Below are 18,022 nucleotides of genomic sequence, written 5' to 3'. Positions count from 1 at the left end.
CTTTTTTGTAGTGTATAAATTTAAATGAAGTGTTTTTCCATTCATTTTACTACAACAAGCATGTCTTCTGTGGAGAGTAGTCTCATTGGCAATCATACCACATCTTCTTTTTTATATATTCTATATTTAAGATTTAATGTTTGTAGGTTGTCAGAAGGATAAGTCAACAACATCCCTAAAAAGATCTATGTCTTTGTCTGATCTCCAAAATCATATTTGCTTGCAGTTTCCAGGTAAGTTTTGCATTCCTCATTGTGAATTATTTTCTAGAAGGTTCATTCCTCTACTTGTGTACACCAACTCATATTATATTTAGGTAAAAAAATAGTTTAGATTAATGTTGGTTCTAGTACTCACCTTAAAAGAAACCTTTCTGAAAGATTTTTCACAAATCAGTTCTAATTTTTTGGAAGAAAACCAGGGTTCTCGCTAAGGCGAGTCCATGCGTCCTGGACTCATCAAAATCTGTCTGGACTCACAATTTTCAAAACTGGTGAGTCCACAGATGCATCAAGATTGTAAAATTTTGTATCAACTGAACACAGTTAAACACAAATTTCATCATTTTATAGCAAAAGTTTAAGAAGTAATCTGAATTTAATGTCTTTTAATTGCTCTGTTAGGCCATATAGGATAAAATATTACATTATATTGCAATAAAATATATATTCTTCTTGCTGTTGGACTCGCCTTCAAAAATCCTTAGCAAGAACCCTGGAAAACTTTCCCTTAAGTAATCACTTCTTTCCTTGCGTTAACAGTGGTAGTATGTTATTATCAGTAAACAGTAATGGAAGTCTTGAAGCCACGAGTTTGCAGAAATATTTCATCTATGCTGGTTCCTCAAACAGTTAGGGACGACATCAAAAGATCGATGTAGTATAAAAAACTTAAATCAAATAGTTTGGGGGTGGGGGGTCAACATTGCTGCAAGTTTTGTTAATCTAAAATCGATTTTACATATCCCTATTGGTCAATCAATTTTTCCCAAATTAAGTTAAGAGAGGGGGGGGGGGGGTGTCAGTGAAAAAACTATATGAATTTAGTTTTTTATCCTTCATTGAACTTTTGATGTCGTCCCTTGTGTAATCAATTCTTTTATAAGTTTACCAATTGAGATTGGTTTTTTTTAAGTTTTTAAATTGTTCTTATATCAGGCTTATTTTTGGACTTAATAAGAAGATAACATTTAAGTTGTAAGATAAGTTTCCCAAGGATTAATCCATTTCCAAGAATTTTCTGAAGTCCTGGGCTCCCAAAAAAATAAAATCTATTTATACACTGAACTACCCACCTGACCCAACAAGGCATGGATAAGCAGCCTCAAACAAAGAACTTCTAAAGGGTGGCTGTGCCCAGGTAGCTAAAACAATTGCTATAGAAAGTAAAAGGAAACAAAACACAAATTTCAAAGAAGTAAGGAACAAAAATAAGAGTCTTTAGTATAAAGTCTTGTATGTATGTGCAATTGTATTGAAGTGTTTAAGGCAATTCTTATAATTTAAATTAAAAATAGATTTTCATATACATGTATCTATATGTATATATAGAAAGTAAAGCAACAAGACGTTCAAAAGAGTAAAATATTGAGCAGAGAAAGGATCAACATATGTATTCAGCATGTGGATATACAATGCAGCATTGCTATTGTCAGAAGATTTTATTTTTGTGTTCATGTTGAATATACTGAAATAAGAATGGTTATTGTTAATAAACTGGATCATAAATACCAGCCAAGATAGTAATATCAAACTCTAAATATCCGAAAGGTTTTTGACAAACATAGCAAAGATAATTATTTCTGGGGTAAGACAATCCCAAGTATTTAAAAACAATTGAGTTGAACATGTCAGAGGCAAAATCATAAAAAAGGTTGGAGGTAAAGATCTTGTAAACCATTTCATGTGTGTACTAATGAAAAACATCATTGAAGGCAACAATTGACATGAAAGACAGGAGACAATCAGCAAAGGAACAGCACTTGTATTGCTGTTTTCATCTTGTATATCACTGAAAGGTTTGATGTATTTTATGAATGAATGTTACTATTAAAGTTCATTAATGTATCTGTTTTTTAAGGTGTCCCGTTAGAGCTGGTTGGCTTTACTTTGGGAAGAGCTACCAAAAGAAAAGCAATAATTAAAGTTGAATTTGCCAACATGGCTCAACTTAAAAAAGAAGTTGGCAGAGGGAGACTGTACATAATGCCAAAAAATAAGATAACACCAGATGTAAGTTTGTTTATATGCATGCTAGTAATCCACAAAAAATATTTCCCTGTTTGCCGCAAGCATAAGTGAAAATGAGGTGAATAATTATTACTAATTGCCTTCTGTTATGTTTATTGACCAACTATTTTCATTCTCATTGTGGATAGTTTTTTTCTCTTGTAATGCCTAAGGTAATTAAGCTGCATTGGTAGTATTTTGTGATAAAGTCTCGGAAAATGAAATAATAGCACTTTTAACTAGGCAATAGTAACTCTGACTTAAGAACTTGATGAATCCTTATTTTTTTATTTAATTCTTCATGAGAAAAGAATCATTTTTGATTGGGTACAAGTCTGGAGAGCCAATTTTCATCTGACATCTTCTGGTGTACCCCTATTCATGCAATTTTGGTTAGCCAGTTTGTATGGATACTTTTGCAAGAGTATTTAGTTAAATTCCTTTGTGATATCGTTCAGTGGTGAACGAGATGACATTTTCACAATCTGATACAGAGAAATTTCTGTCTGTTGGGAGACAGTTTTTCTCCTTCCTGCATTATGATTCTTCTTTAAAAATTGCAATTTAGAAAGAAATGTTTAAATAAATCCTCTTGGACCATGTTTTTACATTACACAACATCGATTGTGAAGTTCCTAAAAGTCAGGCAACAGAAATCATTACCAGCACCATTAAAATAGTTAACTCAAGACAATATGCTTTTCATCTAAAACAAAAATTATGCCCCACTTGGCATTTTTTTTCAGTCTGTGCATGTCTTCATTCCTTCTTTTGTTAGTCTGTTTGTTTTTTCTTTCGTCTGTCCGGCTTCAGGTTAAACTCTTTGGTAGATAAGGTTGAAGTGCAATCAACTAGAAACTTAGTTCCTGATGAAATGAACTTGCTAATTTTAATGCCAAATTAGATATTTACCCCAATTTCAAGGTACTCAATATGGAAAATTATATTTCGATGGAAATTATTTAGCTTTATCTCCTAAAACGTGATCTTCTGAAGTTATAATTCTGTATTTTGCATGTTAAGTATTGTGATTCAGTAAATACATTGGTGTATTAGGGAAATATTTTTTGGTAAGTCAATGATAGATTTTATTTATTTGAATGAGCATTGGCATATATAATTTCCATGGATATTAATTGCCCAGAACCTTCAGTCATGGTTCATTGCCTTTGGATGTTTTGCCATTCTATCAGCATTTTCTTTTCACTATCAAAATTAAATACACTGAGTCTAATACAGGAAAGACATATCTCAACAGTTTTATTATTTTGGATATTCCTTAGATGATTGCTACACCAATAGACTCTACAGGTATGGACTCTGGAAGTGAGCACTCAGTAGGCTCAACTGAACTTGCTGTTGAAGAAATTCAGGAAAATGTGAGTATAAAAAAATGTTGGTTGGCTGTATCCAAGTGCTTAAGGGGGTACCCAACACTATACCCCAAAAAATTCCTGTCGTTTAATTTTTCTTAATTTTTTTTCATTGATAAAATAGGCCAACCTAAACATCTTGTAAAAATTTTAAGAGATTTGAACCATAATTTTAAAAGATTTGATAACTCAAATATAGCATCTTTTACATACTAGAATCGGCCAAAATTGGAAGTTTCTGAAATATGGGTATGGGGTTAAATATTATAAAGTTTTTAAAACTTAATCCTATATTGACAATAGCATAGCCAATAATGATAGCTGAGGTAAATATTAGGTAGCTGATACCCTTTTCTTGTAAGTTTTTTATTCTAGATTAAAAATTTTGTCCGAAATTTGATAGGGGGTGTCAGAATCAGCCCCGAAAAGTGAATGCTGTGCTTCTAGTATTTGAAGAAGAATTTTGTTTTGGAAAAAAAATGTGTCGTTTAATTTCTTTTTTAAATTAAGCATTTGGAGTGCTATACTAGTCGGTTGTTCTTGCAAATTTTTTTAAAAATTTAACCGTTAGATTTTTTGGTTTTTAAGTTTAAAGTACCCCCCACCCTCAAATTGGTTCATTAAATAAGGGCAAAATCTATTCAAAAAGTACATAATGGCAATATTTTTTTTCGTCTTTTGAACTAGGCCTTAGATATTTGGCATGTGGATGTATCATCACGGGGTTAAGTGTCTTGCATCATGATGACCTTATTGTGACCTTCAAATGTGACCTCAAGGTCAACTTTATGCTGTTTTTTCATGAAAAACACAACCATGTAGGCCATAAGTTCATCGCCCTTGACTTAGGTCTGACATCTTTGGCATGTGGATGTATCATCATGAGGTAGTGTGCCTTCTTAAAATTTTGACCTTCATGTGACCTTGAAGGTTGACCCCGATGATGATAATTGTGGTTTTTTTTAAGAAACACTTGTACGGGCCATGACTTTTATGTAGTTATGAATTCATATTTATTTTAAAAAAAAATCATATTACACAAGCTTTAATCGACCATACAATAATATAGACACATTTTATGACATGTCAATCAATTCCATGAACACGGAATACATAATGGACATGTAGTCTCATCAGGGGTTAAAAAATCCACTAGCCCGACGCCCGGGACTAGACATTTACGTCTCGGGCAATCAAAACTTATAACCCAGTAAGCCCGACGGACTAGTAACAAAAAAATCTTGGCGTTTCTAAAATAGAAAGTGGCAAATCCCTTCATCACTTTTCTGTCTTAGCCAATCAGATTCAATTACGTCATCCAGGATTCCAAGAATTTGAACTGGTTTGTACAGGTCCTCATGCACAGTAACATGTTTTAAAAATAGAACAAATAACTCTGGGTGGCCCGGTATCATGTATTGATCGCAATTATTGTACTTTCAATATCGATTTCTCATTATATGTTATAAGGGGGATATTTTTCATTGGTTCTGTCGAGTTTTTCAATTAACGGTACCGGGGGGTATAATGTATTGATAGGTATTGATCCGTCTAGACTCTTGTCGGACAACTGTTTAAGCAGGGAGCACGAAACTATGTCAATGCAACAAAATATATCAAAATATTTTACTACGGCAAGCGCAGAAACTTCATCAACTTCAAGTTCAAAGCGAAAATTGGCAAATGAAGAGGATTCTAATGAGACTGATACATCTAAAAAAAAATAGAAAGTACGATCGGGACAAGCGAAAAAGAACGTTCATAGCGACATGGAATGAAAGATTCCCGTGGGCAAGGTCGGTTGTTGAGGATGAAAAACCCGAGAGTATGTACTGTGAATACTGTCGGAGTTTTCCCGAGTATGCCAATAAAAAATCCGCCTTGTATGTGGGGACATCAAACATAAGAATTGATCCACTTGTTTCCCATGATAAAAAAAATGAACATGTTTTCTGTGCAAGAAAATATTTAACGGCCCATACTACAACAGATAAAAACGAACTAGTTTATAGAAAAAAGGTGACTCCTGTCGAAAAGCATATTTTTAAAGCTTTAGTGAAATTATCTGACAAAGAAAAAAACAAAATGAGATATCTGTTTAATACGGCCTATGCAGTAGCTAAAAAGGGAAAGCCCTTCTCTGACTTTATTCAAAGGGGGTTCTCACATATGAAAACTGTTGAAACAAACTTGAGAAGTACAATGACACAGTATAACCTAAAGAACCAGCTTCTTGTTATGAATGAAGGTCCAGAGTTATCACAATTTAAATCAGATGCCAGTATTGAACACTGGCTGTTGTCCAGTGAAACTACCAGGCATGTCAATCATCATAAATTGCCTGGACCAAGGTCAAAGAACAGAAATCAAAACTTGAATATTCAAGATGAAAATGACAATGCTGTCTTTGATGTTGAATTCCAAAAAGATGCATGAAGATCCTTGTTATAATTAAAAAATAAAACAAACTTCATTTGATTTATTTTATTAAATTATAGTGTACAAATGCCCTTTCAAAACATGACACACATTCCCAGCGTCTTATGCAGCACACCCTGAGTGATTTGTAAGTGATACTTAGGCTAGCAGGTTGGTTTTGATGGGCTAGCAGTTCTTGAAACAGGGCTAGTAAAATCCTCCTGCCAACAAGTCCTGGGCTAGTTAGCTGTAACAAAAATTTTTAACCCCTGCTCATAAAATTGTTTGAAAAGGGAATAGTTTCTATTGAAGCGCGCACTGTACGTACTTCTCAAAAGACAGCAAGGTGAACATTTCCTAGTGATCAAACAGTAGGAGGAGTTATGCCAAATATATACCAATAATGGGACGGACAGAAGGACAGACGGACAGAGGTAAAACAATACCACCCCCCTTGACATTCAGTTGCAGGGGCAAAAAAGGGATGTTACTGTTTTTTGATTTGACACATCAAAAAACCTAGTATGATACATAGGGAAAAGCTTTAAAGTTGGCAGATGCTTTACATGAGCAAGATTTTCAATTTATTGGTCTACAGATTCAAAAATACAAAAATATACAATTCAAAAAACTATTCGTGCAAAACAATGACGGCTCATGGGAGATGAAATAGAGCTGACTGTGCAAAATCCTTATACTGTGAAATCAAGTTCGTTAAACATAGAACTTTTTTAGTATTTCTGCAGAGGTTATGAAAATAAGATACAACTGGTTTTTAGTTAAAAGCAGGGCAGTTACAAGTTTCGCATTATTTTTTGGGTTCCTTGTTATTATAGAGAACGATTACTCTATTCAGTAATAATCTTGAATTGAGACTTGAGATGAAAAAAAATCACTTGTCCCTTGCAATATAACACCAAACTTTCTTTTTTATATTTATTTCAAAATTGTATTTAATAAAAAAAAAATCGGAAAGATACAAAAGCACAATAAAAGAAAAATAACAAATTTTGCTACCCCTTCGAAATTCATTGATAATGCAAAAATAACATGTTCTATTTAAATCATACATGTGTAGTTTCAGTTTCAACCACGATTCTAAATATAACTTTTCTTTCCCTAAAATTGCGGACGGAATAGAAGACACCCCTTTATTTTCTACACCTGTCAGGATAAAGGTTGAAAAAAGATACTTGAAGATGTAATTTTTTTTTATTCAGATGAATATGAAAGTGCATACATGTGTGTATTGTCTTGTGGACTGAATAGGATGTTTTTTCTTCTTCTTGTCTTTGTTCCATGACATGTTAATGATGCACTGGTGGTTGATTATCCCCCTCGGTATCTTCTTACTTTTTACATGAATATAAATCATGTAATAAAATATTCAATTGCACTTCAAAAATATATGCCAGAAATTTTAAAATTATAAATTATTCATAACCTACAATGTATTTAACATTAGGTCCAATGACACAGTTATCGTCCTTTGGTTTTCGTTGTCTACGAATATAGTCCCTAGTGTAAACAGTGTATAACTTGCATGTTTTATTTAATACACTTTCCCAATTTATTTATTTATATTAAAAAAATGCATGAAATATTAAGTAGGGGGATGTAATTACATGTCAAAAAAATTTGGGTGCTGAAACTTTATGTTAAGGAGTGAATTGGTCCAGTTCTGAAAGGTCAAATTTTATCACGTCTGAAGCTGTCAAACTGAATTTTACACCCCCTTAACACAGAATTGCCAATATTTTGAGTTAGAGCTGGTAGAAGTTTCTATAATTTTGATATTATTTGTCTCACTGGTAGTACACTACACTGTAAAACTATTTTGAAGAAAGAGCAGGTGCAATTTTTTTAATTTGAATTTATTGTCTAAAAGAAATGCACTACGAAATAACTGTGTTCTCGGGCCTAAGAGATGGATTACTGAAATCTAGATTCTGTACTTTGGGAACTTTCCTGAATGATTTGCTGGTTTCAATTTGTCAAACTCAATAAAAGTAAAGGATTTACATCTTTGGTTTACAGAAATTCTGTTAAAAATTGACATTTTGGCATTCTACGGCTATAATAAGGATTTTAAAGAAGTTTACATTTTATGCCTAAGAGGCATGCTGACTTTCTATCTGACAGCTTTTTTGTTCCTGATATTTGTGTTTCTGTGCTTAAATCAAATTTAATTAACCATTTGTGAACTCTGAATAAAGAGAAAAGTAGACTATCACAGAAAAAAAGTGCAGAATATTTTGTTTTCATGGCCCTGGTTAAACAGCCTAACTGATGTATGTAAAATGTGAAGTGCTTTGTACATCAAATCTCTAGTCCATCACAAATATTTCACTAAATCTGAAAAGAAAGCTTTTTACTATATTCAGTACACCTTACTCCTTTAAAGGTTACCATATTTTTTTCCTGTATGATAGTAAGTTGTCCAAATTTATACCTTTTGAGACTTAAACTAAATGCAAGTTTTCCATCAAAATGTGAAAAAACTGGCCGCCAGACCATATTGTCTTTCAAAAAATTTAAATGCAAGAGTCCTTTTGCATTTAGACTTCTTGTATGATAACACCTTAGCATAGAAATGAACAAAAAGTAACACATTTTCACTTCTGATAGCTTCTGTGTGCATTTTTATATGTCAATATGGACTACCGCCTAAATTGACTCTAAATAATTCTCAGTACTGCATGGTCCAAGACCATTTTATACTCATGTGGTATACTTTTTGTACCTTTTCTATACATTTAAAGTACATTTAATATATATGAAAGAATAATTTAGGCTTAAAAAACTTCAAAAACTTCAAATTGGCTAACAAAAATGCATATTTATATAAGGCTTCCCTGAATTGGAAAATCTCTATTTTCAGGCATAGGCGCATATAAATTTGACTTTGGAATAAATACAATACATCTGATAAATAAAATGAGTGTGCAGATGCTTTTAATACTTAATATCTAATATTCAAGAGCATTTAAAAAGTAAATTTTTGCAAAATTTCAAGTTTTTAGGCCAAAATCTTGACAGTTGAAGATATTTAATTTATACGTCAAAAATAAACATCCAAATGTCAATACTAAAATGACCCCAGTTTCTGTTATATATGACATATGGCCATGAAACTTGGCAAACCATCTCATTATTGCCCAAGCTTAGGTTATGCAAAGTTTTATAAAGATTGGTCAAGTCTTTCTGTCCTATTAGGTCCAATGACACAGTTATCGTCCTTTGGTTTTCGTTGTCTACGAATATAGTCCCTAGTGTAAACAGTGTATAACTTGCATGTTTTATTTAATACACTTTCCCAATTTATTTATTTATATTAAATGCATGAAATATTAAGTAGGGGGATGTAATTACATGTCAAAAAAATTTGGGTGCTGAAACTTTATGTTAAGGAGTGAATTGGTCCAGTTCTGAAAGGTCAAATTTTATCACGTCTGAAGCTGTCAAACTGAATTTTACACCCCCTTAACACAGAATTGCCAATATTTTGAGTTAGAGCTGGTAGAAGTTTCTATAATTTTGATATTATTTGTCTCACTGGTAGTACACTACACTGTAAAACTATTTTGAAGAAAGAGCAGGTGCAATTTTTTTAATTTGAATTTATTGTCTAAAAGAAATGCACTACGAAATAACTGTGTTCTCGGGCCATTACTACGTATATTACATGTAATTACTAAGCCCATATTTTATTAAAAACTACATGTATGGTTTTAAAAAAATGTATTGTGGAGTCCATTCAGTTTTGATTTTAATCAATTTTGTACGAAGATCTACAAACAGAAGCATTGTATAATTGTCCATGGTTTATTTATTTATTTAGTTAACATTTTATTGTCAGAGGCTTGGATGAAATTTGAAAAAAAGGGAAGACACGCATTTGAGCAAACAAAAACAGCAACAGTACTAATTTGGCATAATAAGCAGATTATTATCTATGTAAACAATTTCAGGATAAACTAAAGAAAATTGCAGGTCCCTAAAGAATGAAAAATTAAAATTCAGGACAATGATGTCAGATGAGGGAGGGTAGGTAGAAGTGGTCCTGATCCCGAAATCCCAGGCTAAAAACACGAAATTCTGAGTTTAAATAAATTTAAATCCCGCTATTCCGAAGTTCGAAAAAAGAATTTCCTTATCCCGAAATCCCGAGCTTAAAAAAAAATATCCTGGTGCAATTCCCCCCCTTTTCCAATGATTAAAAAATGCAGGACAACATTTTTAATTCTAGCCCTCCCCCATAAAATCAAATGATATCATCCTTAGACTTTTGACTTTTTGTACTTTATGTTATTTTATGTAGGCTAGGCATTGGCAAGTAAAAAACGAAAACAGTTATGGTCCTTTCTGTTTCCCTACTTTTCTAACGTCCTGGTTTTCTTTTTGGTATTTTATTTCACTCTGAAATTTCCCTTTTATTTCTCTTAGAAGATTCATTTATTGAAAATAGTAACTTTAAATGGATTAAAAGATTAAATGAATAACAATAGGTGTACAGCTGCTCTTAGCAATAATGTAAACATTCTGATCATGATCTTTTAAAAGCTTGCATATTGCAGATGATTTTAAAACGTAGCAATGAATCGGACTATGAGTAAGAGTTATCTTATCTTAGGTGTTCTGTACCCCCTTAAACAAAATTAGCCAAATGTAATTTTTGTATACAACTGCAAAAAAAAGTGTTAATTGCTATCATATCGTCATTGTTGACAATGATTAAACGTTTAAGTGTCTCTATGAAATTTAACAAAAAAGTTCAATCCCACAAAAGGAAGGTGGGGATTATTTTGGAGGGTTGATGGTCCGTACCATTTTAGAAATTAGGGGCCCAAAACCTGAATTTTACTAGTTGCAAGGCAATGACCTGAATATGTACAGTAGTTGTCGTTTGTTTATGTAATATATACGTGTTTCTCGTTTCTCGTTTTGTTTATATAGATTAGACCGTTGGTTTTCCCGTTTGAATGGTTTTACACTAGTAATTTTGGGGCCCTTTATAGCTTGTTGTTCGGTGTGAGCCAAGGCTCCGTGTTGAAGGCCGTACTTTAACCTATAATGGTTTAATTTTTAAATTGTTATTTGGATGGAGAGTTGTCTCATTGGCACTCACACCACATCTTCCTATATCTATTTGAATATTGATTGCTCTGAAATTATACCAAAAAGATCAATACCACAAGTAGTAGGTTGGGATTCATTTTAGGGGGAAATTGCCCAAACTGTTAAAGAATAATGGACCATAAAGGCAATATAGCAAAATTTTGATGGGACGTATTATGGTATACTAATGTCTGGTGTCAGTCTGTCCGGCATAACATGTCGCACCATAACTTGAGAACTACTTATCCAAATTTCATGAAACTTAAAATAGTTGTTTCTTATGATGGTCAAATGATCTGTATACTTTTAGGTGAAAATAAGATTTAAACTTTTTGAGTTACGGCACTTTGTAACTAAAACAGGGGGTGTTTTTTTCACATGTCGCACCGTTTCTCAAAAACAATTCATGACAATTGCTTAAAACTTTAAACACTTCTTAGTTATTTTAATCTTAATATCCAAAATTGAGAATGGTGATGATTCAAAATTTTGTTTTGGAGTTATTGAGTATTTTGTAAAACAGGAGAGGGTTTTTTTTACATGTCGCACTGTATCTCAAAAAGGTTTATGATTATTGCTTAAAACTTTACAAACTTCTTTGTTATATTAATCTAAAGATCTGTATACGTTTTGGTTTGGATTCAAAATGTCATTTTAGTGATATTTAGTCTTTTGTAGCTGTTTATTATAGTTTTCAGACAATAATATGAGTTTTCAGTGTTTTGATATATTTCTAATTGTATGACAAAAGAACATTTTCTTCAAATGTAATTTATTTTGGAAAAAAAATTGGGGGGAGGGCATTTTTCTTCTCAAGAATTAAGAGATTAAAGGAAAAATCTTCAAATATTATGTTTTGGAAAAAGGTGGTTCTGCAAGATTTTTAAAAGAAATTGTCGTATTCAACTGTGCTTAGTGAAGCAGTTTATAAGCCCTTATTCTACAGTAATTTAAGGAAAGTTAGAAAAGAAAAAAGATTGAATGCCTTTCTACCTACTTTTCTTTCTTTTTTGGAAGAGAAACAACAAACCAACGATTTAAAGGCAAACTTGTCAGAAATAATATGAACAAGAAAAAGAAAAGTAGTTGTTAACCATTATCTGCTGGAAAAGGTGTTAATGTTATTATTTGAAAAAAAAGTAACAATGAAAGGCCCATTATTATTTTTTATTATTTTATTTTAATTAATTTTCTAGGCTGCATTTAATACTGATGTCAAAAATGATGGTAGTGAGGAAAGACCAGGAACTAGTCAGGATGTAAGTTGTCCAGAAAAATATTCTCTTTGAATTTGATTATCTTTTATGTGAAGATCTCTGATTCCATATGTCCAAATTAAGGGAGGCATTACTGTAAGATAATAATATTACATATCATCATGACCCATAAGACATCTTGTTATTAATGTTATGCACCATCATGCTAATAGTAATGAGTCTATGTGGAAAAAAAAGTATTACAAAAACTAATAATTAGACATTGAGAAATCTTAGATTCATGATATTTGGAATTTGGCATTTTCATAAAATTTTATTCTAGTTTTCACATGTTTAGGTGTTTAAACTTTAGAGCAAAAATGCTGAGAACTGTCACCCACAAAAATATATGCAATATGAGATGAACTAAAAAGAAATTTTGATCATGATTTATATTTTCGTCTACAATGACTTATGTTGGGAGAATATCGTTTGTTGAAGATCCACATAGACCTACGTGACCGACACTGCCTTTTAAGAGCACTGAGTGATATATGTACTAACAAATTTTTACTTAGGTTTCTTATCATTATAATGTAATTTCTAATCTCTTGTCTTTTCAGTCTTTATTTAGCAGTGCACAGCCAACATCTGAACCAACATCTTCCACCAGTCTGATAGATGTGAGTTTTTTAATGATACTAACAATATCCATTCTTGTAAGACAATTCTGGTACATATTCAATTTGTTTACTCTATACCTAAAGTTGTAATGCTTAACCCCATAGTTGACACACAATGCTAAAGGAGAATCATTGTCTGAATGCTTGAATCATTTTGATTCAATGCCCAAAAAAATCCTTTTTTTTTATTTTCCAAAGTCCTTGATGAATTCATGGTTGAAATACAGATCTGACAATTTAAATTACAAATCAGCTTGGCTTCTCAAAATGGAATCAGCTGTGATCATGATTAATTTGCAGGATCACTACTTACATTAATTAGATTTAGATAAATATTTCAATTTAATGTAATGGGTAGCATTTGCATTTCCCGAATAATTAAGTCTCCCAAAAAATTCTTTTATTGAAAAAGAAAAAAAGAAAGTACCTATTAAAGCATATTTTTAACTACCAGGTAATTAAGCCCTTTCGCAGATGAGTCCTGGTTTACTGTGATTCATGCTTCAGACAGCGGACTATGAGTCTTGTTTTACAGGGATCGGAAAACCTCTTTTATATCTCCCGCTCAAAACAGTGCAAACACTAGTTATCTTTCTTTATTGAATACCCAGATGAAAACGGTGTCAATTTCAGAGGAAATTAACAGAATATTACAGGAAGAATTAAAGCCAAACTTGTATACTTTTTTGACATAAAATTTTGTTTTATGTACAAAACTCTAGGAATGGACATCGTTCTTTGTAAGGAATTTGTACAGCCTCATTAAATTTTTTCAAAATTTTGATGTTATGTGTTGAAAAATTACAATTTTTTGTCAAAGAGCAGAATTTTGAGAATTTCACCTACATAATGCCGAAAATTTGAAAAAATTTAACATTTTAAGAAGAAAATTTTTTCCAAACATGAACAAAACTGAACATGGGGTTAGTGAAAAGTAAAAACACAAAAATACCGATCTCCGAGGAAAATTCAAAAAGGAAAATCCAAAATCTAAAGGCAAAATCAAAAGTCCAAACACATCAAACGAATGGATAACAACTATTAGTGAATGAACATGATGAAATAAAGACACAAATAACTACAGACTAGTTTTTATTGACATTTATTATAAAGATCTCCCAATTGAGTAATAGTAGCAAGGGAAGCCATTGTCTCACAGTAGCATCTGTCTAGGCATCTATCAGTGAAAGGATTAAAACAAACCAGCACTAATTGTTACTACAATTGTACATAAAATTAAAATTCATATTTCCTTTCATATTTATTTAAAAGGAAAATATGCCTGACATAAGAAGGAGAAGACAATCTAGAACAATGCTTGGTGGAAGAAGAAACCCCAGAGCAGCATCACAACTGGCCAGACATCAGATAAGGGAGTGGTGTAACGGGGTAAATTCATTTTGTCTTTTCAAATAACTTGCAGAGCTCATAATTTCTCAGATGTCAGATAAATTTTCCCAGTTATTTTCTTTTTTTTTATAAACTGTATGCAAGGGGGAAGAAGATACACAGACCATACTCTGAATGCATTGAATAACAACCAAGGGTTAATATAAAAGTTAGGAGATGTGGTATGATTACCAATGAATCCACAAAAATTCAAATGACGTAGATATTAGTAATTATAGACAACTGTACTAGCTAGAATTGTTCTACTATGCAACAGTAATGCCTTTTGGCTGGAATATCCTTTCTACACTGGATTTTTTTCATAGGGTTAAAAGATGACATACTCTTAGATGAACATCAATTAAAAGCTCTGAGGCATAGTATACATCATTCATTTATTGAAGGAAATCAATAAGCTTTTTCTAATTGGACAAGCATGTATAAGTAAAACATTTTGTTTCTTTTCAGGATACACCATTAATTGAAATATCTGAAGATGAAATGTCAAACATCAGCTTAGTAAGTAAAAAAAAATGTGCTTTTCTATGTATATGAAAGCAAATTTACAGATCTAACATTGTTGGGTTGATGTTTAGACGAGTTGTATATTAAATATAATATGCTGGTTCCTGCATTAAGAAGAGGAGGGATCGAAACTCCAGGATTAGGTGTTTCCAAGGTTGGGTTTCATTGATTGACCCTTTTGGGATCCGGTAATTCTTATTTCCATTGTGAGATGTCAGTAATTAAAAATATTTAAATTCAGAACTTCTGAATGTCATGTCTAACCCCTCGAACCCCCCCCCCCCCTTTTTTTAAGAAAGAAATCATGCAAATATAAAAACAAAATAAAATTATTTTTTTTGACAACATAATTTTGCACAAATAACATTGTAAGGCAGATACATTGTATGTGTGCGCTGGTGCACTGTCAAGTTAACAGTTTGGATCAGTACATTTAATTCTATTATATCAAAAGTCAAAGTTTAATATAATTTGTATGTCAATTACAGTGATCTGGAAGGTTTTTTTCACTATGGGCCCAGGGCCCCTCAAAAATAAATTTAATGGGCCATTTTAAAAAATAATGGGCCATGTTGTCAAATGAGTGGGCCATTTCGAATTGACTTCTGTGAAAAATAAAAGTATCAGTATATTTTGGCAAAGAGGTACTTACTTTTACATTAATAAAATCATGGATATTGTTCCTTTGATTTTGTAATTTCAATTTCAATGAATATACAATAATTTCTTCCAACCCCAACAATATTTAAGTTAACCTTTATTTACAATGTTTAAATGGTACTGTTGCCTTGTTCATGTTCATGTTGGGTTTTTTTACATCAAATTTTGGTCTTCGTTGATACCATACTTATTCCAGACATTCCGTATCAGAGGACATTTCAGGCAATTCCTCTGCACTTCTTGTATTATAACTTCATCACGGTGACAAGAATAACAGTATAGAGTACCATTAATTCATAGAACAAAACAACAAATCGCTGAAGAAGTCATGTTTACAAAATGTCAAAATGAGCCAAAAACCAAAAAATGACAAGGACAGTTAAGCGTCTTTTATGGAGACAAACACTATATTCCTAAAAAGTCTTTGGGGTTCTTCAATCGAAATAATAGCAAGCTAAACTAAATGAAATTATTATAAGGGTTAAATCTCGTCTGTACTAGCCAAATTTCACAAATTTAAAGTTGTTTATAAAAAAAAATATATCATGAATGATGGTTAATTACGTTTTTTGGGTTATCAGTTAGACCGCATGGTTCTATTATTACAATAGGAAAACACCTGAGACGTCCCAAAAATATATAGGTGCTCCTATTATTGGAGGAACATTACACAGTTGTGTACACACACATGGCGGCATGGAACACGATCGGAAATTCATTTGACGATATCTAAACGTTTCAAATAAAGTGAAAAGTATCGTGCGCCACATGGGCGCTTACATTTGTCACTGTATGCGCCATTTCTTGTCAATATGCACTGTAGGCGCAGGGCGCACATCCTTCCCAATCACTACAATTGTAGTATTATAGCCTACCTGGTAATATGAGCTTTTATTTTTTAAGACTAACCCTGGTAATGAAAATACAGTGGCATCTTCACAGACAAGATCAGTTATTACTGTAAGTATCTACATTTCATTTTGTACATAGATGTGCATCACACAGGTAAGAAAAGCTTACTTTCAATTGAATACAGTTCAAGAATGCAACATATTGCTATAACATTTCCAATTAAACTTGCAGTTGCCTCATCTAACTACCACCATTTAGAGTCCATAGCAGTGTTTGATTATACCTCTGAACGTAGGGATTATACTACATTGCCCCTGTATATCCTTTTTCTGTCCAAATATCTTGTATATGTCATGTCTTTTATAATTTGCCAGTTATGTTCATATTTGATATGATATTGTAGTTTACTAGTATCTTCTCAATATTCAAGATTGCACATATTGAAGTTTTTCCATCTGCTATAAAATTTCTTTTCTATTTTTAAGACTTAACCTTATTTATTAAGATTGCAACTAGACCATTTGAGATTTTGACCCTTTTTTTTTCATTCAAAAGGGAAATCTGATAAGCAACAATGGTCTTAGCACAGAAGCATTTCGATTCAAACAAAACCTGGAATATGAAGAAAGTTTAAGAAAAGATCAGGATAAGGTAATGCATGATTATGAAACTCTCAATCCAATTCAAATCATATTTCAGATTAAGCTTCTTGAGGCTAAAAATGTACATAATAAATTTTCATATTTTATCCATCTATTAAACAACAAATTATATCCAATTTTTTATTTTTTTATTTTCCTAGTTTTATATTTGATAAGGCATTTATTTTTGTGGCTTCTACTGTATATTGACATGCAGAAAGTATGTCTTACAAAGTGTATATGAGGAATCACAATTTTTCAATTTATTCACCAACCATACCATTTTCTGTTGAAAGTATACCATTATTTGCAGAATTTAATACAAATCACTCATATATAAATATATGTTGCCTTTCATTACCACCAAACCCCATTGACCGAAATACTCTAATAATAAAAGCAATACCATTTGAAAACAGGAGATGAAAAGAAAAGAGGAAGAGGAAAGAAGAAAACATGATGATGAAAGATTAGTTGAAGAACAAAAAAAGGCTACAGATCTTGAACAGGTTTGCTAAAAACTTATTTCAAAGCTATAGGATGGTTAAATTTTGAAGTCTATTTCTCATCTGATGAGGACCTTAAGGATGTACTTAGGTGAGACAAGAAAATTTTAATAAATCAACAAGTTTGTAAACCAGGGTTATTCTAATAGAATAATGTGTAATGGACTAAAAAATGCTTTAATATAAGTATCAGTTTGAACGAATATTAAGAAAATTGTATTTCTTTATAAAATGAAATCAATATAATGTGACTTCTGGATTTCTACAACTTTTCTTTTTACCTGTTGGCACATTCTCATTGATCCCAAAAGCTGATAAAGGTTTTGACCAATTAACTCAGCCAATCAATCATCTGCTGTATTCGTTGTCAACTACATGTTTATAATTTTTTTCAAACAATTGTTCCAGAAAGGGTTACATTGACTAAAAATTA

General features: G+C 32.0%; 1 protein-coding gene across 2 annotated transcripts in view; it reads left to right on the top strand.

Annotated features, from left to right (window-relative positions):
• The window catches only part of LOC143083024 (uncharacterized), a 29,848-nt gene that overhangs the window by 2,215 nt on the left and 9,611 nt on the right, over positions 1-18,022 (top strand). The window contains exons 2-11 of one of the 2 annotated variants that reach the window (XM_076259137.1): positions 147-233; positions 2,080-2,231; positions 3,512-3,607; positions 12,334-12,396; positions 12,957-13,016; positions 14,289-14,405; positions 14,874-14,924; positions 16,494-16,550; positions 16,998-17,093; positions 17,503-17,592. In XM_076259137.1, the coding sequence (XP_076115252.1) occupies positions 147-233; positions 2,080-2,231; positions 3,512-3,607; positions 12,334-12,396; positions 12,957-13,016; positions 14,289-14,405; positions 14,874-14,924; positions 16,494-16,550; positions 16,998-17,093; positions 17,503-17,592 (869 nt within the window). The remainder of the gene's footprint in view (positions 1-146; positions 234-2,079; positions 2,232-3,511; positions 3,608-12,333; positions 12,397-12,956; positions 13,017-14,288; positions 14,406-14,873; positions 14,925-16,493; positions 16,551-16,997; positions 17,094-17,502; positions 17,593-18,022) is intronic. The other variant, XM_076259139.1, reaches the window with a different exon arrangement.

This window comes from Mytilus galloprovincialis, chromosome 7, assembly GCF_965363235.1.
Source record: "Mytilus galloprovincialis chromosome 7, xbMytGall1.hap1.1, whole genome shotgun sequence".
Lineage (NCBI taxonomy): Eukaryota > Metazoa > Mollusca > Bivalvia > Mytilida > Mytilidae > Mytilus > Mytilus galloprovincialis.
The sequence above is the reverse complement of the archived record's forward strand: the minus strand, read 5'-3'. Positions and strand labels throughout refer to the sequence as shown.